At 32.6% G+C, this 25839-nt stretch overlaps 1 protein-coding gene across 5 annotated transcripts in view; it reads right to left on the minus strand.

Annotated features, from left to right (window-relative positions):
* The window catches only part of LOC105326570 (helicase POLQ-like), a 51869-nt gene extending 32863 nt beyond the window's left edge, over positions 1-19006 (minus strand). For 2 of the 5 annotated variants that reach the window (XM_066068673.1, XM_066068669.1), the window contains exons 1-3: positions 17625-17755; positions 17519-17542; positions 1214-1505 (exon numbers count right to left, since the gene is read on the minus strand). In XM_066068673.1, the coding sequence (XP_065924745.1) occupies positions 1214-1465 (252 nt within the window). In that variant the 5' untranslated portion in view covers positions 1466-1505; positions 17519-17542; positions 17625-17755. Of the gene's footprint in view, positions 1-1213; positions 1506-17518; positions 17543-17624; positions 17756-18979 lie in introns of those variants that run through there. The other 3 variants (XM_066068670.1, XM_066068672.1, XM_066068671.1) reach the window with 3 other exon arrangements.
* Positions 19007-25839: the final 6833 nt, after the last annotated feature.

The following is a 25839-nucleotide window of genomic DNA, read 5'->3' on the forward strand; positions in this document are numbered from 1 at the left end:
TTTGTAACTTACGATTTTAGACGCCATTATATATTTTAAACACTCATTACAACTTGATTATAGCTCAAAAACTATTCTAAATGCTACTGGAAATAAAATGGCAGTGATTTTATCCCCTACTGACTGATTAGGGTTGGTAATTAGCCTCCTAAACTCAGTGTTGGCTTGTGTTGTTTTAAGTACAGTTATACCTACAGCATATTAAATAATTGCCTGTTTAAATAAAAAATACTATCAAATAATTGGGTATAGAACAATAGGCGTGAATTGTGTTGTGATAGCAATTATAGTCTGCTTTCAGTCAAAGATTTTACCTGGATTTTTACTTGTGTTTTATCAGTACCTTTACGATGAAACAAGAAGAATATAGATATTTTGTGCTTTAGGTCTAATAACTAATAACTATCACCATTTTTTTCATTTGATAAAATAAAGATAATGATATTTTTAGTCTTAAATTTCCACTCACTGATCATCTTCACAAGACGTTGTGAAGATGATGGGGTACTCCGTGTCTCTTTTTACAACTTGTTTGCAAAATATGTAAAACCATCAACAGAATCAACAGAAAGAATAATATGAAAGGAAACAGATCTTTATCACAAAATATTTTAATCTTTGAAGTAGCGGCTTTGACAGTAGTTCTTATGACATCGCCACTTTTGTATATATTGCGGGTCACTTTATGATTTTTCAAATCAGTAGCTAAATACACGAAGCACAAAAATTCCCGACAAAAATAATTATTTTAATATTGATTCGATAAGTTCTTAAGACGTCACCGCTAATATGTGATATAGACTATAGCAATTAAGCAATTATCTCACCTGGTCAAATTCCCGTTTCGCACACATTTTTTCTATACCTAATTTTCAAATGTGTGCAAAACGGGAACAAACCAAATAAACCTTGTTCATATTTTAAGAAATACATTTGAAACTTTCAATTTATTTATTAAGTGTTTATCTTTTTAGTAATTAAAAATGTCAAGTATAGGGATCGCAAGTCAAAAGTTGGTAGCAAAATGGCACCCAAAAACGAAGTTTTACTCAGTGGAAAAATTATCTGATTTTATGTCACGCCTATAAGTCGGACCCCTGCTTTTTATTCAAATTTCTACTCCAAAAATACCGACTTATAAGCGAGTATATACGGTAACTACTATGATGGTCTCGATAACATGCATTGTTTTGTTTTTCAAGAATTGACAAACCTTTGATATGTTACGGGTACTACAGAATGAGTTTTCAAACCATTGACAGCCTTCCTCCTTGCCATGGTTAGCATTGCTTGCTGGTGGCTTGGATGTCTTACGCTCATCTTTAGATAATCTATCAACACTGGATTCTCTAAAGTACTTGGAGGGCTGGCTCACCTCCTGGTCATGAACACTGCCATTGGAGCATCGTTTCCTGGCACCCAGCAATTTCCTCTGTGGACCAGTGCTGGTCAGTGGGCTAGACATGTCCAGGAACTGGGCCCAAGATGGAACGGAAATCCTCAAACTGAAAATTAAACAAAAAGGAATGGTATATTTGACTGTTTTCTAACAACAGAAGATAACCAATGCCATCAGTCCACATGATTGTTTTCTTGATTTTAACTAACATGACATTTGCATGCAGTCTGACTACTGAATACAGCGTTATTTTTGCCCCTTGTTATTTTAGCACTCATCTTCACTTGATAACGCTTTCGCCAAGTCTTAAATTTGCCCACTGACAACGAGGGCAAGAGGGGCAAAAATAAAACGGGGCAAATATTTCCCTGTATACAGTATATCTCTCTCTCTCTCTCTTTCTGACTTTTACATGCATCACTAAATATTTTGATGAAAGATTCTACTAATTTTCCCCACAGACCTGGCCAGCACATTATCAACTGGTACAGACCCCTGCTGCTCTGCTCACCGTCTTGAAGAGCACTGCATCCCACTCCCAAATTTTGTCGATCATAACTCCATGTTCCTTTTAACCTACTCTGATATGTCATTGTAAATGAATTTTCCCTCCAAGACTTAAACACATTTTCGGTAGACAAAGTGATTTACTAGTTTAACATGTTAAAGTTCTTGAAAAATAAAAATACTACATGTATTGTCATACAACAAACAAGTGAAATATATAATAACTTATCTACAATTATTAACTTCTAAAAAGCTATGAAAATACTGTCATACTTAATTTACAAAGAAAGGAGTCAAACTTTTCATGCAGATATATAACCTATAGTAATGGAGTGACTTTTATCATACTGCCAGAGAATTATGCAAATGATGACCCCCAACACCCCCCCCCCCCCTCCACTATTTGTGTTGCAGTAATTCATCGATAATATCATCAATAAAAATGTTATTTAGAGTGTTGGGAGATTTTTTATTCAGACATCACCATTCTAACAGCCGGTATAATTCGACCCAGTTTACCCTACGCATTGGATGTAGGAATACCATTTGGAGGTGCCGAAGTCTTCATGTTCGAAGGAAAACTAACTTCCATGAACAGACTGGTTAACATTTTTATTCATTCAGATGTAGTGACTGCCCCCACCTCCTACTATGATTAACTTATAAACAGATGCGAGTGTTAAATCACACATTTCAAACCGATCTACACAAATGCAATATGATGGGTAATGATTTATCTTACCACATGCACATAGCATTGTTTTCAAAAGTAGAGGGGCAGATTCAACCAAAAAATTTTGACAAGCAGAAAAAAACCTTCTTAAAATCATGAAAATCCTAATCTGTAAAAAAGAAAAGGGAGGGGGGGGGGGGGGAGGGTATTTTACCTACAAGTTTAAATTCACTTTAATTTCCTTCCTTTCACTTTTAATCAATTTTATACAAGCTCCCCTGAAGGTGGGAGTGGGGCAACTCCCTGATAATTCAATTTTTGAAATGTAAAAATAAATGTTTGCTGCTGCCCCCCCCCCTTCCCCCCGCCCAGATGCTATTTCTTTATGGTACTTCTATTGGCAAACCTTGTTGCTACTTGCTAAATACTTTTCACATTTTTGAGACCACAACAAATAATTGAGAACGAAAGGTTACGGTGAGCATAGGGCATTTGAACATGTCATGCAATTATTGAATTGGACATTGGAAACGATCGGCAACTTTTTGGTTCAAACAGACAGGACTTTTATCACAGGCACATTAGCATATATTGGATGGTGGGGGAATGAGCTTACACACTACATGTAGGTGATCTAGGCATTCATGTCCAATACATATTTCTGTTTCGATATCGTCAACGTTGCGATGTATACAATATTGATTAGATATCGATTTTACATTGTCAACATTGCCGATATTTCTTTGCTCTTAACACCGTCGACATTGTCGACATCGCAACGTCGACAATGTTGAACCGATATCGAATTTACATCGTTAACATTGCAAATATGTCTTTGCCGTTTACATCGTCGACATTGTCGACATCGCAACGTTGACGATGTTGAACCGATATCGAGTTTACATCGTCAACATCGCCGATATTTCTTTTCTGTTAACATCGTCAACATTGTCGACATCGCAATATTGACGATGTTGAACCAATATCGAATTTAAACTGTCTACATCGCAAGTAGAAATATACAATGTAATACATATAGAATATCACCATCATTGCGATATTGACAATGTCGAGGATGTAAGCAGGATATAAGAGGTACGATGTAGACACGATGTTGACTCGATGTCGATCAACATTGCGATGTCGACGATGTAAACAGGAAAGAAGGCACACGATGTAGACACGATGTCGACAATGTAAACAGGAAAGAAGGAACACGATGTAGACACGAACTCGACTCGATGTTGGTCAACATTGCGATATCGACAATGTCAACGATGTAAACAGGATATAAGAGGTACGATGTAGACACAATGTCTACACGATGTCGATCAACATTGCGATGTCGACGATATCGCCGTGTAAACAGGTTATTGGAGGTAGGTACGATGAAGACACGAAGTCTACACGATGTTGATCAACACCGCAATGTCGACGGTGTAAACAGAAAAGAAGGCACACGATGTATACACGATGTCAACTCGATGTCGATCAACATTGCGATATCGACGATGTCGACGATGTAAACAGGATATAAGAGGTACGATGTAGACACGATGTCGACACGATATCGATCAACATTGCGATGTCGACGATGTAAACAAGAAACAAGACACATGATGTGGACACAATGTCGACTCGATATTGGTCAACATTGCGATATCGAAATTGTACACATTATATATATGGTACGCTGCAAATGCATATTTAATAATTATACTAATATGATATTAACACATTGTGTACATTGCGATGTCGGCAATATTGATAAAACATCGTGAATTGGACATACCTCGATCTAGGATTTCTCTATTAGAGTGTTAAATGTATCACTTTCATCACTGAACTTATTGTTTACAGTAGTACATGAAACGAAACAGGGCAAACACGACACGATGTCGACATCACAGCGCATTCATGGGTTACGATGTTTCTGCTTTGTTCATTTGTTGTTAATTTATGTAATAAATTCTATTATTCAAAAGCGAAAACAATCTTATCATGAGGAAAAAATAGATGAACATGTACACTTTCGTACTTTTTTTTTTTTCATGAATCCTAAAAATATTCAGGATGTTTGCTACAACTAATCTTTTATTAATTACATCTACCCGATATTCTGCTGTGACGATTTACTTGCAATGCACGTTGCATTCTTTTAAATTATCATTATAATTATCCTGAATGTGTTTCTTCCACAGTAAAACAAATCATGAACAGTCTAGACTGTCTTATGTGACCATCCTAGGGACCGATAAAAAAAAGCCACATAAGACAGGGAGTCACGTAACTCAGTCCAAGACTAATATAACTTCATATTAATCTTTTGAGCTACCTTTAGGCTATCCATAATAATTGGTACCAAATACATACATAGTTAATCTATATATCTTTTAGCTATAAGCTAGTTTTTGATAGACTGAAATTAAAATTTCATCATTTAAAAAAAATTGGACAGAATCACTTATTATATAAACAAATGGGAGTGTATAAGTAAACTCAGTATGTTTTTATTTCCACCAAATGGACTATGGCAGTATGATTTAATTGTTTCGTATTATTTAACGACGGCAGGTAAAACAATGTTAACTTCATTTCTGCAACATAACAATCTATGACGTTTTCTTTACGATGTTTTCGTTTACCAAGTAACAATGAAACAGCTTTAACCATGCGTAGTTTTACACACATTTTCATATCTATTAATCTGACTCTAAACTTGTGTTTATAATACGCGTCAGAGGCGGATCCAGCAATTTGAAAAAGGGGGGGTTCCATTTCATGAAAACCAGTATGTGCAAAATTTATCATTTGTCAATAAACAAGGACTTTTTGAATGTTTTTCGTGCATATACAACTGTATTTAATAAACATTTATCTCATCACTATCTATTTCACATATATTTCAACAGCAGAGTGCACAGCATTATTGAGCGTTTTGCCGTTTTGGTTTAGGTAAGGAAGATTTGCATAATATGTAACCTCAAGAAACTCAAGTCTCCAGCAATAAGAAAGTGCGTCTATGCTTGATAGAAAAGAAACACTAAGAAACAAAAAATAACTCAGACTAATTACGACAAACTATCATAAAAATGGATGTTTTGGTAAAAAAAAATTATGTCTTTGATATTTTTAAATTAATTCTGAACTATTTATCAATTTTGATTTTTTAAATAAAGGTCTAAATGATAGGATATGACAAAAGAATGGGAATAATTTTAATTATCTGCTGAATAAATGGTATGTGTGTAACACAGTGGTAAAAGCAATTGTCGTCCCAGGAAACTTGATGTGACCTCTGTAATGGATGCGCTTCATCATCCGGCACTAGTACAAATGCGATCATATTTAGAAAAGTTTTGAAAAGTTGGGCATTCATGTAACCCTTTACACGGTATTTTTGTAACAGAATTTCCGATTCTTGTAAACAAAACAAAAAAAACTTTTTTTTGTGTTTCATGTGGGTATGAAGGTAGCTTGCATTCCAGAAAAATAGCATAACCCGCATAAGCGGGTCATGTAAGTTTCTTTGTATTTTTCGTATGAAACGAAGTAAAACTCATCTATTATAATTACTTTAGTTAATTAACTAAACAATACATTTGAAATCGGGTTTAAAGTAAAACGAATGCGTGTACTCGTATTTGAACGTTGTTTTACTCGATGGCTTGACAGTTCAAAACTGTATATGAAATATAATCAATTTTTTAAAAAAGAAATAAGAGTAGAAAATACATTGTGGATGTTATATAAATCTGTGTTTTTAGCGATATTGCTTAATTTTATATATTTTTTTCTTTAATTTTTACTCAGTGCAGTGAACACCAGATGCTGAAGGGGAGTACAATGTACTTTATTTCGATAAAAAATCGATTAGTTTTTTTCATGTTAGAACAAAATTATAGGACGCAGTACGAAATTCTTTAAATAAGCAATTTTAAAAGCATTTATTTGAGATAAAAACAGTATTTCTATTATAAATGGGAAAAATTTCCTTTAAGTAGGCATTAAACGTTTTCAAAAAAATTCATATGTCCAAGAGAAAGGGGGGGTTCCGACCCCCGGAACCCCCCTCTGGATCTGCCAATGCTCGTACATGTATGATGTCCGTCTCATTATACGCCATGTTTGTTTATTTGACAAAGAAGAAATTGGGAGGGTGCTTAGTCATTGACTAAGCATACTCCAAATTTCTTCTTCGTCACGTGTTAATTTCACAATTAACTTCTTTATAAATATCAGTGTGTGGATTCAACTTGAACATATGCATGCCAAGAGGGGTTTGGCCGAGACGTCTGTTTACCAAGTAACAATAAACAGCTTAAATGTCGATGTTCATGGAATTTCAAATACCATCGGGCCGCCATGTTGTTTGTTCAGGGTGCGACAAAAGTCGTCATTAGAGATATCTCTAGCAAGAGTCTTGAAAACCTCACGTTAAAGGTAATAATCGTTAACAAGAAAGGTGATAAATATTTTAATTGGTTATCAAAACAAAACACCTCCAATTGTTTCTCTGCTTAGGACACGATTTTAATTTGCTGAAAGTCGCTTAAAACAGTCTACACAGCTGTTTGGGACTAAAATATGAAGTTCGCTTGTCACGTAAGGCCGGGGTTCGCTTAATGCAGGGTTTTCATATAGGAAAATACATTGGGCGGTCTAAGCATGGTCGCATAAAACAGAGAGTCGCTTAATAATTCCAGACTGTTTATTTCCGTAATTTACAGAGATTTTTGCATTGCTCAGATCTCGTGATGTGGAATGGGGTCTGATCTTTAGTGTACTTTTCAAGGAGAAAGTAAGTAATTCGAGGGAAAAGGAGTAGTATATTGTCACACTTAAGAAGACTTTGAAGTTTTGTAGAAAATTATTCTTATCTCAGGGAAAATTCTTGTGAAAATTCATGATATAAGATCTATATATTACAAACATTTGTAATATTATACATTTTAGTAATATGATATATTTTTATAGTAGTATTACGATTTTTCACGATGGACTGGAATGTTATATGCCTCTTGTAAAATAAACAAGAACAATCAACACTGCCACTCTTTAATACAATCTAATTAAAGTAAGATCCTTCACGCTCTCGTATCTGATATGTCGACATATCAAATACGAGAGCGTGAAGGATCTAATTTTAATTAGTCTAAGATTGGATAAATCATGGGAAAAATAACGGGTGTGGAGGTACCTAGTATACTAAGGGTGGTTCCCTCTATCACGATCTCAATTCTGGGCGAATTTTGTTTTCTATCTCAAATCGACACCATGAACCTACTATTGTTTTTACTGATCGGTATAGGTGAGTATATCTTAGTATTAACAATTTGAAATTTTAAGATCCATCCCCCAGAGTTCGTTGTGAGAGTCGGAAGGCTTAAAAATACGTTAAGTTTAAGGTAAAAATTATTGACTTGGAGACAATAACCGATATAAATAATCTCTGCTTGAGATTTTTTCAACGACCGTAAAAGTTTCAAAAAAAAAATTAGGATGTGCACATTTTTTAGAAACATAATTTTCAAAGCGTAATTTTAAGGTAAGGTTTGCGGCTTTCAAATTTTAGATATTGAACCAAAGTTCCATACTATTTTGTTCACTACACTTAAGTCATTTACCGGTAAATGATTTTGCCAAACCCTTTTTTATAACTACAAAAGGTCAAAGTTCATGATTTCAAATTGTCAAGTTGAAATGTTAAATAATTTCATGAAAATATGTACATTTTATATGTGACTATTATGTAGGTTATTTATGCATAAAATATTCAAAAGTAATATCACTATTTTTCATGATTCATTTTTATTAATTAAAATAATTTTTTTTTTTAAACTTTAAAACTAGAATAAAATACAACAACTTAGTACATGTCTTATGTGTAATATGATGTTTCTAAAAACTATTCAAAGGGGCATGGTCATGATTTTGGTCAAAAATCCTTTTTCGGATTTTAATGTTTACAATGCATCAGTAAGGCATTTTTAAAAGGCAACCAAAATTTGAGTGCCATTCGTTGAGTTAAAAATGGAAAAATAGAATTTGACAAAAATCCATCTGTAAGTGTTATGGATTTCTTTTTTGTGGATATTGATAAAATGCTTGCATTCTATTATTTTTTCAATGTACGGTAATAAAAAACTACAAACCCCCCCCCCCCCCCCTGAATAAAGAACATATGTAATCACAGATTACAAAGCTCACCAAGACGAGGCATCACCCATATGAGGCATCACCTTTCTGAGGCGACCTTTATCATATTGTATGAAAATCATAGTTAATGATCTTGGATATTCATGAATACTGTTTAGACACAATATCGTATATCACAGAGCTCCCACTGGACATAAAATCCTTTTCGCCACTTAAGCGCGGCAAGAAAATATAATCATATGTTAAAAAATTGTATGATAATCATATGTTCATTTCATACGGTATTATATGATACAATTTTCATAAAAACAATTATATAAAATATGATATGACAACCTATTAAACTTGCAATCATATAATACAATAAAATACTGTAATCAATAATGATGGAAAATTTGACATTGTATCATGTAATACATTATTGTATTTGATCAAATTAAACAATATATTCATTATATATAATATGTGATATAATATAGTATAATATGATACAATATCATATCACAAAATTCATTACACTATTGTAACATATGATATTTTGTTTTCCTTCGGACTGAAATGTCACATTTTCATTGGTTTAAACATAGCACGTGATTGCCTCATATATCTCTATATTTGTTCTGTGAGAAATAATATTAGGCAATATGGCCGTCATTACTCGACGCTTCGCTTACTCATTTCGACATTTCATAGTATTTTATACATAAACCGCATGCCGTAAGTTCTTAAAGTATTTGGAGTAGTTTCCCTTTGAAATTCTTTAAAATAAGAGTAGTTGCCCTTAGAATATTGACGTCACATTGTTTTGTCTGGAGCAGAACAAAATGGCAGCGTCGAAATTTGCTCAAATCTCTGCAGAGGAAAGGGAGAAAACATTTAAAAATGAATAGCAACAAAACATTGTAAGTAAACATGGGTGAAGCAAAGATTTTGAAAGAGTATTTGAAAGGTGAGATTGAAAATTTTGAAGAGTTTAAATGAGTTAAATTGGACGAGATATTAGGCATTTTGTACATGTTTTTACGTAGATCATCGCTATTTGTGAATAAATATGTCGCTTGATAGTCCTCGGGAAAACAAAACACTTATTAGGTTAGTTACTGACTCACTACGGAAATATATTGGGTTGATCAATCTCATAGACGGCTCGGCTTCGCCTCGCCATCTATGAGATTGATCAACCCAATATATTTCCGTAGTGAGTCAGTAACTAACCTAATAAGTAATAATATTGTATAATATAGTATGATATTGCATTGTATGATATTGTAATAAATGTATCATATTCGATACATAATATGATATTGTATCATATGATACAATATAATTGTATAAGTGTATACATATCATAATAAAATATCATGTGATGTAGTTTTATATTATATAATACAATATAATATAGTCAAACTTCGTTATCTCGAACTAGATGAGACTGTTTAAAACATTTGAGATATTCGAGTATTCGAGATTTGAGGGTAAAATACTTAAAAATTAAGTGGCTGGAACTTATAAATCACTTTGACATATCTATTGTATTTGAGATATCGGTGTTTGAGACATCGAAGTTCAACTGTATTATACAGTATCATATAATATGATACTGTACAATATAATATCATACAATATCAAATACTACAATTTTAGGTGATATCATATTATTCATTATTGTATTATATGATACAATATATATTATACAATATTGTATCATATGATACAATGTTTTGCAATATCATATAAATAGCATTTTAAAAATAATCATATTTTTAAATACATTGTTATACTTTCATATTAAATACTGAAATCTGATTGGTTAAGACACAGTTCATAATCCATTCTATTACCCTCAGCGTTAGCAACGCACTTAGCAACGGGTAACATTAAAAAATGTTACATGTGCGAAAATTATGGGCGTACAGTTCGCTATAGAATTCACGTTATTCCTATATAAAAGCAGTAAAATTTTCTTAAAAATTATGACATTATATAAATAGTGCCTGTTTGGGAGGGTAACAGTTGAAATTGACACCCCGAGAAAACCATTGTCAACCGACGCGAAGCGGAGGTTGACAATGGTTTTCGAGTCAATTTCAACTGTTATCCTCCCAAACAGGCACTATTTATTTTGTTATACTGAATGTCTTAATTTTTAAGAAAATTTTACTGCTTTTATATAGGAATAACGTGAATTCTACAGCGAACCGTACGCGCATAATTTTCGCACATGTAACATTTTTTAATGTTACCCGTTGCTAAGTGCGTTGCTAACGCTGAGGGTAATAGAAAATATTATTAACTGATCTTAACCAATCAGATTTCAGTATTTAACATGAAAGTATAACAATCAACAATATTATATAAATAGTGCCTGTTTGGGAGGATCAATTTCAACTGTTACCCTCCCAAACAGGCACTATTTATATAATATTGTACATGTTGTATCATAGAATACAAAACTATACATAACAATATTTTGATACAATATTGTACATATCATAATGTACAAAAAAATTAATACAATATCATTTTGTATCATATAATTTCAAAAAATATAATATATGATATAATTTTGTATCATATAAAACAATAGTGTGACATATCATACAATACTATATCATAGGAATCATGTTATATTTTTTAACAACAAACAAATCTATCAAGCAGGTTTGAGTGAGGTAGGAGATTTTTTAGCATCCTTGGGCGAAATTTTTTTTTTAATTGGATTACGGATTTTTTATTTAAAAAATTGGGTCGGTAGGTCGAGAAAAAAAAAAAAGAAAAAAAACCTGGCAAACATGATACGTGTGTTCTTTCACTTTCAAGAACTTCTGACACCGCTTGCCCCACAGTATGTGTTGGACAACACTGTTTCAAGGTCTTAAACGACAGTTAGATGTCATTTTTGCAAATGACAGATATGCGAAAGTATGCCATTTAAATGATAAAACACAAACCACCGTTAGACAACATGGCACGTGTGATAGAGAAGTCCGTATTCCAAACCCGATCAATTTTAAAACCAAAAGTGTAAAAGTTAAGGTATTTTTTTCGTGAATGAAACCAATTTATGTGGTTTTTATTGATATTTTTCACCTGTCATTTTATTTTATTTTTTGTACCTGTATTTCTTTTGATTTATGTCGGTCAGTAAAAAAAATTTGGAAAAGTGCATTTTATTTTTTTTCTAAAAGTCAAAAAAATTCGGTCGGAAATGGAAATCAGGCTCTGCATCTGAAGCTACTTCTGCAATTCATTTATATTAAAGTTAAGTCAACTATGCAAGATATTATATCTAAAACAAATGACCTGTTCCAAAAAAAAAACCTCCAGCATCCGAAACCTATGGCTCAGATTCAGAGGGCACCTGCTCCAAAACATTAAACCTTCTTAAAAAACCTTAACCTCCTCCAGCATCCGAAACCTATGGCTCAGATTCAGTATTCAAGCCTGTCAGGTGCATCAGTATCATAAGACGCACCAAGTTTGGTGAATTTAAAACCAGTAATAACTAAGATATAATCATCAGAGGGCACCTGCACCAAAAAACTTTAACCTGCTCTAAAAATCTTAACCTCCTCCAGCATCTGAAATTCATGGCCCAGATTCAGCATCCAAGTCTTGCAAGTTCATAAGTAGGTCCAGATGCATCTTCCACACAAGTCTGGTGAAGATAGAACAAGTAATAACTTAGATACAGGACCTGCAACAAAACCCTTAACCAGGTCCAGACGCCGACGCTGGGGGTATAGCATAAGCTCCTCCGACTTCGTCTCGGTGAGCTAAAAATGGTATTTGTCCTTTAAACTTAATAAATGAAATGAAATAAAAATAGATTAATTGTCTCAGTGTCTGGTATCCATGCATCTTACAAAGTTATAGCAAATTTGCCCATGGTGGATAAATACAGGTTGAGAACAAGTTTTTTAAAAAGTTGTGCCGGTGCATCGGTGGCTTGAACACCTTTACCCAAGTGTATATGTAGTAGATCTCTGTGGATCCATCAAACCAAGCATTTAGTTCAATAACTCATTGTTATATTAACACTAAAAGACTAGTTAAATTTGTCTATATACATTACTACAAGGCAGATTTATGGTACGAATAAAAAAAAATCCAGATAATTTAGAGTTATTGAACATTGCTGAGGATCGGAGATCGTTATTAAATACAAAAAACAGCATTCCATAAGTTCTTAAAATATTTGGAGTAGTTTCCCTTTGTAATGACTTTAAATTAGAGCATGTGTCCTTTGTATGGACGTCACATTGTTGTTGTATATAGAGCAGAATAAAATGGCAGCGTCAAGATTTGCTCAGATTGACTTCTGCTGTGGAAAGGAAAAAAGCGTTTTAATAAAAAATGAAATAGAAGCAAAACAGTGTAAGTGAACAAGAGTGCAGTGATTATTTGATAGGTGAGAATGAGAATTTTGAAGAGTTCAAATGTGCAAAATTAGACAAGATATAGAACCACTTTTACATTGATTATCAAAGATCATCTTATGAATGAAATCTCACTTGCTTGTCCTCTGGAAAACAAAACACTTATTAGGTTTGTTACTGACTGACTACAGATATATATTGGACGGATTGATCAATCTCTAAGATGGATCAATCTCATAAATGGCGAGGCGAAGCCGAGTCGTCTGATATTGATCAACCTGATATATTTCCATAGTCAGTCAGTTGCAAACCTAGTAAGTGATAGTTTTATAGCAAGTGTGTAGAAATAGAAATATGCAATATATAAGAAAAATAGGTAACAGAAATGTTGAAAGAAGGGGCTGTGGCCATAAATGTTTGATGAAATTACCTGTACCTGTGTTTACTGTTATAAGCAAAGGTTTATCACACAGATAGTACTAAAGCAACTTGGATGCGATTTGAGCTCAAAATTTTTTACATTTTTTTCCCTCCATTTTTAATGTTTAGAATGGTTAAGGGTATTTTTAATGCTTTATCAAAATTCGAAAGTCAGATATTGAGTTACAAGCGAGTTACAGAGTTTATAATTCTTTGTTTTGTAAACAAAGATCGTGCCTTGTTATTGTTTACATATGTGTTTTATCGGTATAAGTTTCAATCAAATGTTGCTTTCTCCTATTGATGATATATTTTATAAACACATTAAACAAGTTTGCCTTGTTTCTTACAAATTATTTTGTCAAAGAAATGGTATTTCCATACTTTACAATTTTTGTAAACAAATATAAGACTCGAGCTTTGTTTACATAACAATGAATTCTTACCTCTGTATCTCTCTTAAAGCATAAATTATAACATTCAAATTTTGGTCAATCATTCAAAATGTGCAAGTTAGTCAACCATTTTATATCAAAAATAAGAAATACAATTTTGATCTAAATTTTATTCCAAATCCCTTTAACCACACGTTATGAGGTTTGATATCAAATAAGTAGGTATCTTGGCTATTATAAATTTAATTTAAATCTATATATTTCTTATGTGCCCTGGCAAAAATTCTCAGAAAGTTTTCAAACACATAACAGAGAACTACTGTAGAAGTTGACATGAAGTGTGTTTGTATATTAAAATGTAAGCATGTCCTTCCTGTTTGGTTTGTAATTAGATAGAATGTTCTATCGTTAAAATGACCCGGTTTAACGATAGAATTCGTCCCAAACACTCGCTTCATAGCAAATAAAAGAATTATATCGCACTGTATCTCGCCTAGATTTTCATATGATTGGTCTCAAATACCTACAGTGTTGCTCTGTTATCATCCCATATTTCCACATTTACTGTTTTTGCAACGAAATCGCTGCCACTTTTATCATCACGTTTGAAAATTCGCTGTTTATGGTCGCCATGTTAATGATAAAATCCGAGACATTCCGAGTGCGATTTCCGACAAAATGGCAGGCAAATTCAAACGTTTATTTTAACAAAATGCCTTACTCAATAAATGGATATTTTGTGGACTAAACTACATAAGCATGTTAAAAAAGGTTTATAATGTATAAAAATGTGTTTTTCCCCTGCAGATTATTTTTAACAGACTTAAAATCGACGCGAAGCTGATTCTAGTTTGTAATAAGCATGATAACTAATAATGGTACAGATCAGGATTTGAACCAGAATCTCCAGTCAGGTGCCCCACTCACTGAGCTATCTGGCGCCAGCATTTAAACCATGCATGCAGTCTGTCCGTAACATTCTTTTCCCTCAAAGATCATCCCAGGCTCTTTACTCCGGTAGGAGTTAACCTGTCAGTTCCAGGGGGTTGATCATGCCATGGTACCAAATGTTACAGGATGAGAGAAATAATGACGGTTTAATAGATGGTTTCATTCCTGGCGCCTGAGTGAGTAGAGCACCTGCCTAGAGATTCAAGGGGTATGGTTTCGAATCCCGGTCTGGTCTGTCATTTAGCTATTTCTCTTATCCTGTTATAGTGTCTATTGCATATCATACACCGGCATACTGGCGTGCGATTTATCAACACATAAAATTATAGCGAGCGAAGCGAGCTCTAAGAACCAGTGTGCGCGGGAAAAAGAACGAGCTAAATCTACAGTTCATCAAACAAAATTTGTTGTCTACGTCCCATAATGCTCTCTAATGTTTTCACCCGTGGTGCTATGCCAAAAATGGCTGACTTTTAACTCGTAATTTACAGTGACTTAAAGTCTGAAGACACGTTTTGAGTATCGCATATGCTTTGGCGAGACTCAAAAGATTTGTTACATGCTTCCATACCTCCGTATTGAGTCGAGAAACGTAAACAAAGACGAACAAAGTCATGAATGACGTCACAGTGCACTCGCGCTATATTTCCCGCGATAAATTTAGAGGTGGATCAAACATCTGTAATGCGTGTACTAGCTATTTCAGTATAGACTGCGATACCTGCCTCATTGACGTATGGTTTGTTTTTAATTTTTTTTAATATAGAGATTTTATGTATATATATTAGCAAGAGCCATACTTTACTGTCATATCGATCCATTTTCAAGCTAATTGTGCATGCATGAGTAGGGAGGAAATAAACAATAGGACATTTTGAAATAGATAAAAAGGAATAAAATGAAAAAATAAACGGTTAAAAAATTATGTAGATATTGCATATTGTCAGACCATTAAATTTAAAAGTGGGAAATTACACACCTTGCGCTGTATGTATTATAACCATTAAAATAAGTACCTTGGCATACTTATTGGAGAGCAATACTCTCTCAAAAAATTCTTTGATGTTCGTTGATACCTAAATAAAACTATAAAATGACAATGATGCAAGGTATGTGTTATTCTTGCTGCGCTTGCCAGAACGGTAGTACCGTAAAACATATTATAGCGAGCGCAGCGAGGCGGCGCGAAGCGCCGCTCGCGTAGCGAGCTCCATAGACAACGTGTACGAACGGAGGAAATTCGAGTTGAAATCTGCACATTGTTCAAAGAAAATTTTATGAGGCCACGTGAAAACGTTCTACTATCCCAGTGATCCTTTGCGTTGCATAGCAACATGGTGGAATAGAAAGTGTTTCTACGGAAAATTCTTACCTCTACATCGCATACATCATTTTCATTTAATCTTCTAAAACATTACAGTAAACAACACATAAGCTTACGTAAAAAAACTGAACTTTTGCTGACATATGACGTCATTTCCTTCTCCGAATTTGTCCGACAATTTACGAAAACTGTCAAGCGCAAAAGAATGTTAACTATGACGTCACAAAGATCTCGCGTTTTAATTTCCCGCGATACATTTAGAGGTGGATCAAGCATATGTACTGGATCATGTAGGAAGTACTCAGTATCAGTGTTAACGGTGACTCTTTGGCTGATTAGTTTTGTTTTGATGATTTTTTTTTTGCTTAGTAAATACACATGCAAGTTCCATGCTAAATTTATTGTCATATTGATCCAATCATATATGCATACGTTAGGTAGGTGACAAAAAATTATTAAGAAAGAAAAGTCTAATCATTATTAGATCTACGTGCAGCCACGTCATTTTGTAATGAATAGATAAATGAGAAGAATTAAACTGTTAAAATATCTACCGGTACATGTATTTGTTATATAGTTGCATATGTGGTCAAATAATATTGGATATCACACACTATAAGAAAGGTGAGGGCACATGTCTACAACGCGTATACAGCGTACAAAAATTAAAAAGATTTAAAACAAAATTAATGTCACTGAGGAAAATAATTAAAACACGGGTTACAACAAGGAACAAAATGAGAAATAACAAACACAATTTATTTTTACTGATTTTAATGATCATTATTAAAAGGTAAAGAAAAGATAAAACATAATTGTATCTACATAAAAAAACGGCGTTGTGTTTATCAAAATATTTTAATGCAATGTAAGTCTGTTTAACATTTTACTAAGGCTCAGTGGTAGTTTGTTTAAGTGTATAAGACTAGGAAGGGGCCATTGGAATAAAAGTTTGATAATTTCGGGTTCCTTGCGGTGGTAAAAGTTTTCGAGACAAAGCCAAAGTTTTTTGGTTAGGGCAAGTCCACGGGTTGCATATAACAATGATTACAGATGTGTGGTTCCTTCTGCGCTCGCCCCAACGGTCACACCGTAAAACATATTACGAGAATTGGTCGCACGCCAGTATGCCTGTGTATGATAATTGATATGCAATAGATGTGAACAATGGTATTCGGCGAGAACAGTAAAACTGCAAAATCAGGTATGTAAAAATATATTATGCAATTTAAATCACAAGTTCTTGTCTATTAGTGTGTGCTTATCTCCTAGAAGAGAACTATGGTGTATGAAGCGAGTGGATATACTCACAATTCGTCAACTGTACCAAAATGCCTGCAAATATTTAAAATTCTTCAAGGTAAATTACATGAAATTGACATTTAAAGAATTATGTTAAAAAGAACCATACACTTACGCATCTACGGTTTGTATGACAGCTGATAAATCATCTTCTTAAATATTTGTGATTATATTGAGCCTTCGAATTCTTGCGGGCTCATTTCATGTTCATAAATAATGTCGAACCATTGGATTATTTACCGGAAGTGAGGTAGTGTTTCGTGTAGAATTCAAATAGAAAACGTTCAAATCCCGAAAAAGTAAGGTCATATACAGGATCTCGGTTGTCGAATAGTGCACTTTTTTATTATTTATAACCAAGGACAAAACTGATTTTAATTTTAGTGGGTGTTTTATTTCAATACACAAGAACATATTTCAGATTACCTATTTTAATTTTTTTGTCTTCGGAGACAAATATGAAACAGTGAAGAACATGTATTATATAAAAATCTTAAAATTAAAAAAAAAAATTAAAAAAAAAGGGGGGGGGGCTATACTCTGTCAAGTTAGAGAACGAAAAAAATTTTCTTGTAAAAAAAATCAACAAATATATATTAATTCTTTATTTCAAAAATTTTTTTTTTTCAATTTCGATTTTTAACTGCATGTATATATAGTATTTTGTCTTATTTATTGTTCTCAATTAACTGTGGTAAGTTGGTATATTTCTATAATTCACGCCCCAACTTTCCATTTACTTCTAGACATTCTTATCAATTCGCCTCCCCAATTTTGAGCGCCTTCCAATACGCTGCTCAATCCTGAAAAATATTCTGGATTAATAATTGAAAGTTCGATTTTCAAATGGAACTTTAAAAAAATGCAATTAACCACGCAAATTAAAAGTATGGATTTTATAAATAAATATTTTTAAAATTGCGGAAGAAGCAATGAAGATGAATTTTGTTTATTAATTGCATCCTGATATCGATGTTCATACCGGTTTCAGTTCCGTTGAATGCGGAACATATCAATCAATTTTTTAGTATTAATTTTATAATGTTTTTGTTCATTAATCAAAATAAGGGAAGAATAGCGCATCAAATGTATATTAAGCGGACTGCAAGTGGGAAAATGGCTCATCTTTTTTAATCGAATTTTTAGAAGAAAAAAATGCTGTGACGGAATCGTGCCTCAGAATGAAACTTTGAACATTAGCGTAGGAGTTAAGTCTTAATTAAAATTAAATTTTGTGTGTATATATATATATATATATATATATATATATATATATATATATATATATATATATATATATATATATATATATATATATATATATATATATATATATATATATATATATATATATATATATCCGTCATCGGTAGGCTAAATCCAATTTGACAATATATTTTTTTCCGGTTGATGAGGGGTGCAACGCTATAATATAAGTTGCAAGAAGCTTTACCCTCAATTTCGACCCACCTTGAAAATCTAGTCTTGGGGTAGTTTCGTTTTCAGAAAATATAGTTTGTTTTGAATATCCAAAACGAAAGTAAGGGTATCGATGTTGACATACATGTAATATAGCCGAGTTCATTTCGATCGAAGCACCAATTATGAAACAGACTATAGGGTTGGAAAAGAGAAGAAAAGAAAAGGTGGCGGGGAGGGGGAGGGGTCGCGTTTTTTCGCCCCTTTATCTCAAGGGACGCGATCTAGTAAACTCGAAATTTCATGCAACGATCTGTAAAAGTTAAAATATCAGATTAGTTTTGCAATCATTAATTTTCATACAACCGAGACTTATAATAATGAAAATATGATTTTGAATAGAATTAATTAAACAAATGTTTGTCGGAGAAATGAAAAAAATTTGCTTTGCGTAAGTTGACTCACAAACCATGTAGAGTAAGACCAGCGTGTGGTACTTACATGTATCGATAGTCAGCTTAATTTTTTTTTTTTTTTAAAAAAAAGAACATTTTATAGATCGAACGTTCACGTTATTATTGTGACAACTTGACCTTTACATCTCCTCCATTGATTGGTTACTATATATATGAAAGATACACGTACATAAGATCGTGAATTTAATGTAACTTTGATGACTCTTATTTTGATTTCCACTTTCTCCCAGTAAAACTTATCGGTTTCTAAACGTTACCAACTTTCATAGCCGACGCTGTCTTAAGAAAAATCCCTACAGCTCTATATAAATAAAAATCAAGATCCTTCTGTTCACACCCCCTCCCCCCCCCCCCCCCCCCCCCCAGGATGAGATGCAACGGATCCTTGGCACGGATAACCGTACGGTTATATATATAGTGAAAAAAGTATTATGTCCATGTAATAAAAAATGTATTAAAAAAAATTGATCCTTCTTTTTTGGCGTGTATGTGTTTTTCAATACATAATCTAAGAGTCAATCACTGCCGCTGATATACACTTTATCGATAGATACCCACGGGCGGGTTGAGGGGGTGTCAGGGAGGGGATGGACCCCCCCCCCCCCCCCCCCCGGAAAAATCCGGACATCATGAATTAAAATGATAAAGCTGCTATAAAATAAAATGTAGGCCTAGATAAAAACATTATCTTCCCCTCCTCCTCAATGGGTAAAATTCGTAAATCCGCGCCTATATGTATGTTTTCATATCTGCTTTGCCTCGGAGGTGCAGTACATATTGATAGATGTAAATATATTATTTTCGAGTAGGAATTGAGATAACATATACTTTTATGTTTTTCAAATTGCATATAAACTAATAACAGATTTTGATGATTGAATTGTAAATCCACGATTCATTCAAATCATGCAAGTATAGATAAGATATATATGAAGCCCCTTTTTCAGAAAACATTGAATCGAAAATAGAGTACCGTGAAATTGCCAAGCCCTATACCCTATACAGTAAAGTACCTAAGAGGTGGTTCCGATAGAAACATGACACCGAACAAAGAAGGCAGAACGAAGGGGTGGGGCTGACCCCGCGGCGTGGTTATAACCAATCGAGTCACTGGGAAATACTTCTCTGCCCTTAAATCTTCCGGGACGGGGAGTCGGTGTCTTTGGAATTTCCTGCGACGATCTGTAAGAATACCAGCTTTTGTTTCAATTATTTATTTCAAATTAATTACACACTGTCAGTTTCTGACCGTTTAAATATCTAAAAATAAAATAAGTTTAGGTTTTAACCAAACATTCGACGAGAAAGGAAAACCTACATTGTAGGTGAAATAAGCTTCGTTGTTGTATGTGACCAGATAATTAAATTAATAATAATCTATTTTTGCCTACTCAGCATTGATATTTGTAGATGGGACACACGTCCCAAAGTATTGGACTGTCTCCTTCTTTGATTGGCTTTTATTTTAGTGACTAGCACATGCATGTCTATATCCATGTCTTGGAACTTTGATAATTCTATTTTTGATTTTTCACTTTCTCCTGCATAAGCATGCAAAATACAGAAATTTCGCTGATGTGATTTGTTTCAGTAATAATTATAAGCGCATGTATAACGTATATATTTTTACAGAGCCCATTCAAAAAACCCCTCTTTGAACATCCCGACATAAAAATTTAAAGACCTTTATATGACACCCCCCCCCCCCCCCGATCCAGCGGTAAACAATCTTAGTATTCCAGATCCATTGTCCGAAAATATGCTATGTTGCAATGAGAAATAAACAATCACGAATATGTAAAGTAAATCTAAACTTAATCTATAATACACATTCTTGACCAACCTATTAATTCTTGTGTATGGTAAGAAAAATTGTTTAATGCACTATAAGTCTTTAATAGCTTTTTCACCTGCTGCAAAGACAAAAATGAAAATTATGTTTGTAAATTTGACCATTCTTGACATATTTCATTAGATAATTTATTATGCATTATTAATAAGCATCAAGTTCTAAACACCTAAACCATCTTCTATGAACAAAATATAGATTTCCAATCTAAATGGTAAGAACAGGTACAGAAATATACGTGTAGAAATAATAATTTTATAAACGTATTATACCGTCTGAACAATCACTGTGGAATCATACTTCAGAAAAGTTATAATAAATAATAAAAGCATTAACAGGAATACAGGAATACAACATAAAAGTTTATAAATATTTGGATACTTAACTAAATTAAATGAGTTAATTTCACCCTAATACAATTCGTGATCTTTATATATATATATATATATATATATATATATATATATATATATATATATATATATATATATATATATATATATATATATATATATATATATATATATATATATATCTCTTATTTGTATCTCAGGAGCAGGCCCGTTTTTAGAAAATATAATTCTTATTGATTCAAAAAGAAAGTAGAGTACCAGGAATTCAGGCAATATCAGAGGTGATTATTATGAAAAACGTGCTGTAAATATGGGGAGGGGGGTGGGTGGTGGTGGTGTACGTTGAGCTTAGATAACATTCCAACAACTGTCCTCATCCTGATATATTTCCATGGGAACGAGCTAGAATGTTTGGAATTTTTTTTGGGACGAAATTTATATATATGAATTATATCTTGTTCGACTATTTTCTATTAACTGTCTGTACGAAGGTTTCTAGTTACATGTATATCGGTCTTTTATATATATATATATATACACATTGTATATATATTTATAGATAGATAGACCGCTATTTGACGAAAATGAAAATTGCACTTTTAATGAGCTTGTTGTTGGCTGTCTAAAGCTAGACAAATATTGGAAAATCTGAACTCTTCACGTCAGTTAATTAGTAATTATATAAGTGACATGTACAGCATTAGCTATTTATTCCGACTTGGAAATCTGACCATTCTATTTTTACTCTCTCCTGAATAACCCAAAAATAGAGTCTTCTGTCAAGATGATTGGTTTCAGACCACCAACACTCTATGTATAAACACAGTCAAAGAACGCTCAACACCACCTTGAAAAATCTAAACCTGTGAATATTTAATCTTTATAAATTCAAACACTATTTTGTACCAATAAAACAAAACAAACAAACAAACAAAATAAAAAAACCAGAAATGAACTGGACAATAGGCATTGCCTACAATTATAAGTTTATAATTTGAATATTCACTTTCCATGTGAGCTTTTATGTTTCTTAGATGATTATATTAATTCTAAATTCCCCTCAAAGCTTAAGATTCCTCATTTTTATTTTTTTATCATTGGCTTGCCAGACGATAATTGTTTAAATTACTTATGTTTCTCTTATATATATGTATAAACTTATGTTTAATTTTTATTTGTTTTTAATGAAAATACTCATTTAGGTGTGGAATATATTTTTAAAAATCGACAATATCGTAAAAATTAATAGCATCATGTATACATAGATGTTTTACTCGCAGAGAACGTTTAGGTTAATAATTGTACAATTAGATAAAATTCACTATTATTCTATATCGAGATATTTTAAAATCATTTTTGTACACAGAATTGAACCACATATATATTTCTAGGTCACCTAGGTCATTCAGGTGACATATTGCCATATAGAGGTTTTTTAATAATTATATATCTAAAAAATTAGTTTAAAAGGGTCTGTCCATTCAGATATCTTAAATGCTATTTAGGTCAGGTTTTAACCAAACATTCGACGATAAAGGAAAATTTGCACTGTGGGTGTTTTATAAGCCTCTTTGTCGTAGGTGACCAGGTCATATTGACACCCGGTCTATTTTTATATACTCGGCATTGATATTTGTAGATGGGACACACGTCCCAAAGTATTGGACTGTCTCCTTCTTTGATTGGCTTTTATTTTAGTGACTAGCACATTTCTATACCAAAGTCTTGGAACGTTGATAATTCTATTTTTAATTCTTCAGTTCCTTCTGCATAAGCATGCAAAATACAAAAAATTTGCTGAAGTGATCGGTTTCAGTAATTATGTTATGTAATGTATATAGATATATTACAAAGTCCATTTTCAAAATCCACCTTTGAACATCCCCAAATAATTAAAAACATGAAGACTCCTAGGTGACCTTACCCCTTTCGGAAACAAACTAGTTATTCCAATTCCAAATCTATGCATTGTTAAAAAAAAATAAAAATAAACTAACACTATTCTGTAAACATGTACTAATTCTTTATAGTACACATTCTTGATCGTCTTAGTAACTTATAGAAAAAAAATAAAAGCAAAATAGAGTTTACCATCTTAATAAAAGAAAAACGACATTTTTTTAAATAAAACGTTTAAATCCATCTGAACAATCAAATAAAATCATACTTCAGAAAAGTTAAATAAACGCATTCACGCTGTAATATTTATAGGAATACAACATAGAGTGTTAAAATTTTATATATGTTATTATAAGTTTCGCCTTATAAAATAATCCATTTAATATCTCACTTGGATCTCAGCTGGAGCAAGCCCGTTTATAGAAAATATAACCTGTCTCATAGATTTAAAAGGAAAGTACTACGAATAAGGCAATATGGATGAAAAAATGACATAACATGTGGAATAAAAGTGGGTTGGTGGGGGTGGTGTAGACAAAAGCTTGGATGCCATGCTAACAACGTTCTTTACCCTGGTATACACAGGCACTGAAGCTAAAGTTTAAGGTTCAGAATTTTTTGTGACGAAGTGTAAGAACTGCGTTTTTAAAATTAATTATTTGTTATTTACGAACGATTTATGAGTCTTACATTGATTTCTAGTTGCATGTACATGTACATATGTGTATATATATCAATATTTGACGAAAATAAAGAAAAATGGCAGCCACGCTTTATCGGCTAGCAAGACAAACATTTGGAAAATCCAAACTGTCCGCATAAGATAATAATAAGTGATTCTGTCAGTGACCATATATTTCTACTTGGAAACCTGGTTATTCTATTCTTAATTTCTACTCTCTCCCGAACAACCCAAAATAGACTCTTCTGTCAAAGCGATTGGTTGCAGATAATTGGCATTGTTATTAGTCATAGACTACCAACTTTTACAAAAACCCTTTAAAGATCTAATTTAATTTAAATAATATTTAAGCGAACAAAAATGGATTAAATAATAGGCATTGTGTATATAAGTCTTCTTCTTTGAAAATTTTCCATGTGAAAATACAAATTTTAAAATAAAAGATTCAGCTTTTGTGCTTCTTTAGTAAAATTAATTCTAGATACGCCATCAAGGACTGCTCATTTTTTACTGTTTGGTTAAATAATTATATGCTGTCAGGCGATTATCATTTTATTTTTTTTATTTTTTTTGTTTCTCTATTTTTTGTTTTATTAATTTGGCCTTTAATAATTATATTCATTTGCATGTGGAATAATTTGAGAAAAAAAGGTGATAGATTTATGTAAGCATATATAGCGACAAATTAAATGATATTTCTTCATAGAAAAGGTTAAGTCAATCTTAATGCGGGCAAACATAGCTTTTAACAACGTTCACTTTCAAAATCGTATGTCAATAGATATAAAATGAGAAAAAAGGAATATTATACTAAAATTTATAATTCAGGTAATTTAAGTCAACGAAGAATATTTAATTTTAGACGATAATTTTTTTGGTGGTTGCTATTTTGTGATTTTACTCTATTATTATCCAACATCTGTAATCTTTATTTTATCATAAAATGACTGAAAGAAACTGCAAACACTACAGTTGTTTTAAAATCGAATTGAATCACATTGGTCTTGTATATTTTTGGTCACCTAAGTCACTCAGGTGACATATTACCATTGTCATAAATTATTCTGTCGTATGTGACCAGGTCATATTGACACTGAGTCTATTTTTATCTACTCAGTATTAATATTTGTAGATCGGACACACGTTCCGAAGACTGGACTGTCCCCTTCTTTGATTGGCTTTTATTTTAGTGACTCGCACATCTCTTTACCATTGTTATTTTATTTTTATTTAGTCTATTTTTAATTTTCACTTTTTTTCCGGTATATGCAGAATATAGACTTTCATGAAATATAGAAATTCATGATGATGTAATGTGATGTGTTTATGAAGTATTATATAATACATATTATACAAAGTCCCACTTTGAAATCCCCCTTTGAACATCTCCAAATGAAAATTTGATCACCCCCTTTCCCAAAACAAGATAACATTTCAAATGCATCGTCAAAAAAAAAATGAAGAATAAACTAACACACATATGTAAATGTATACTAAATCTACAGTATGCATTATTGATCATTATACATATAGTTTATATGATTAGTGTGTGATAAGTAAAATTATAAAAATGTATAAATCATGAACGGCTTTTTGTCTACAATTGATGATCGCTAAATCAAGAATACTACCAGAGAGCCTCTGAGGATACA

Source organism: Magallana gigas, chromosome 8, assembly GCF_963853765.1.
Source record: "Magallana gigas chromosome 8, xbMagGiga1.1, whole genome shotgun sequence".
Taxonomy (NCBI): domain Eukaryota; kingdom Metazoa; phylum Mollusca; class Bivalvia; order Ostreida; family Ostreidae; genus Magallana; species Magallana gigas.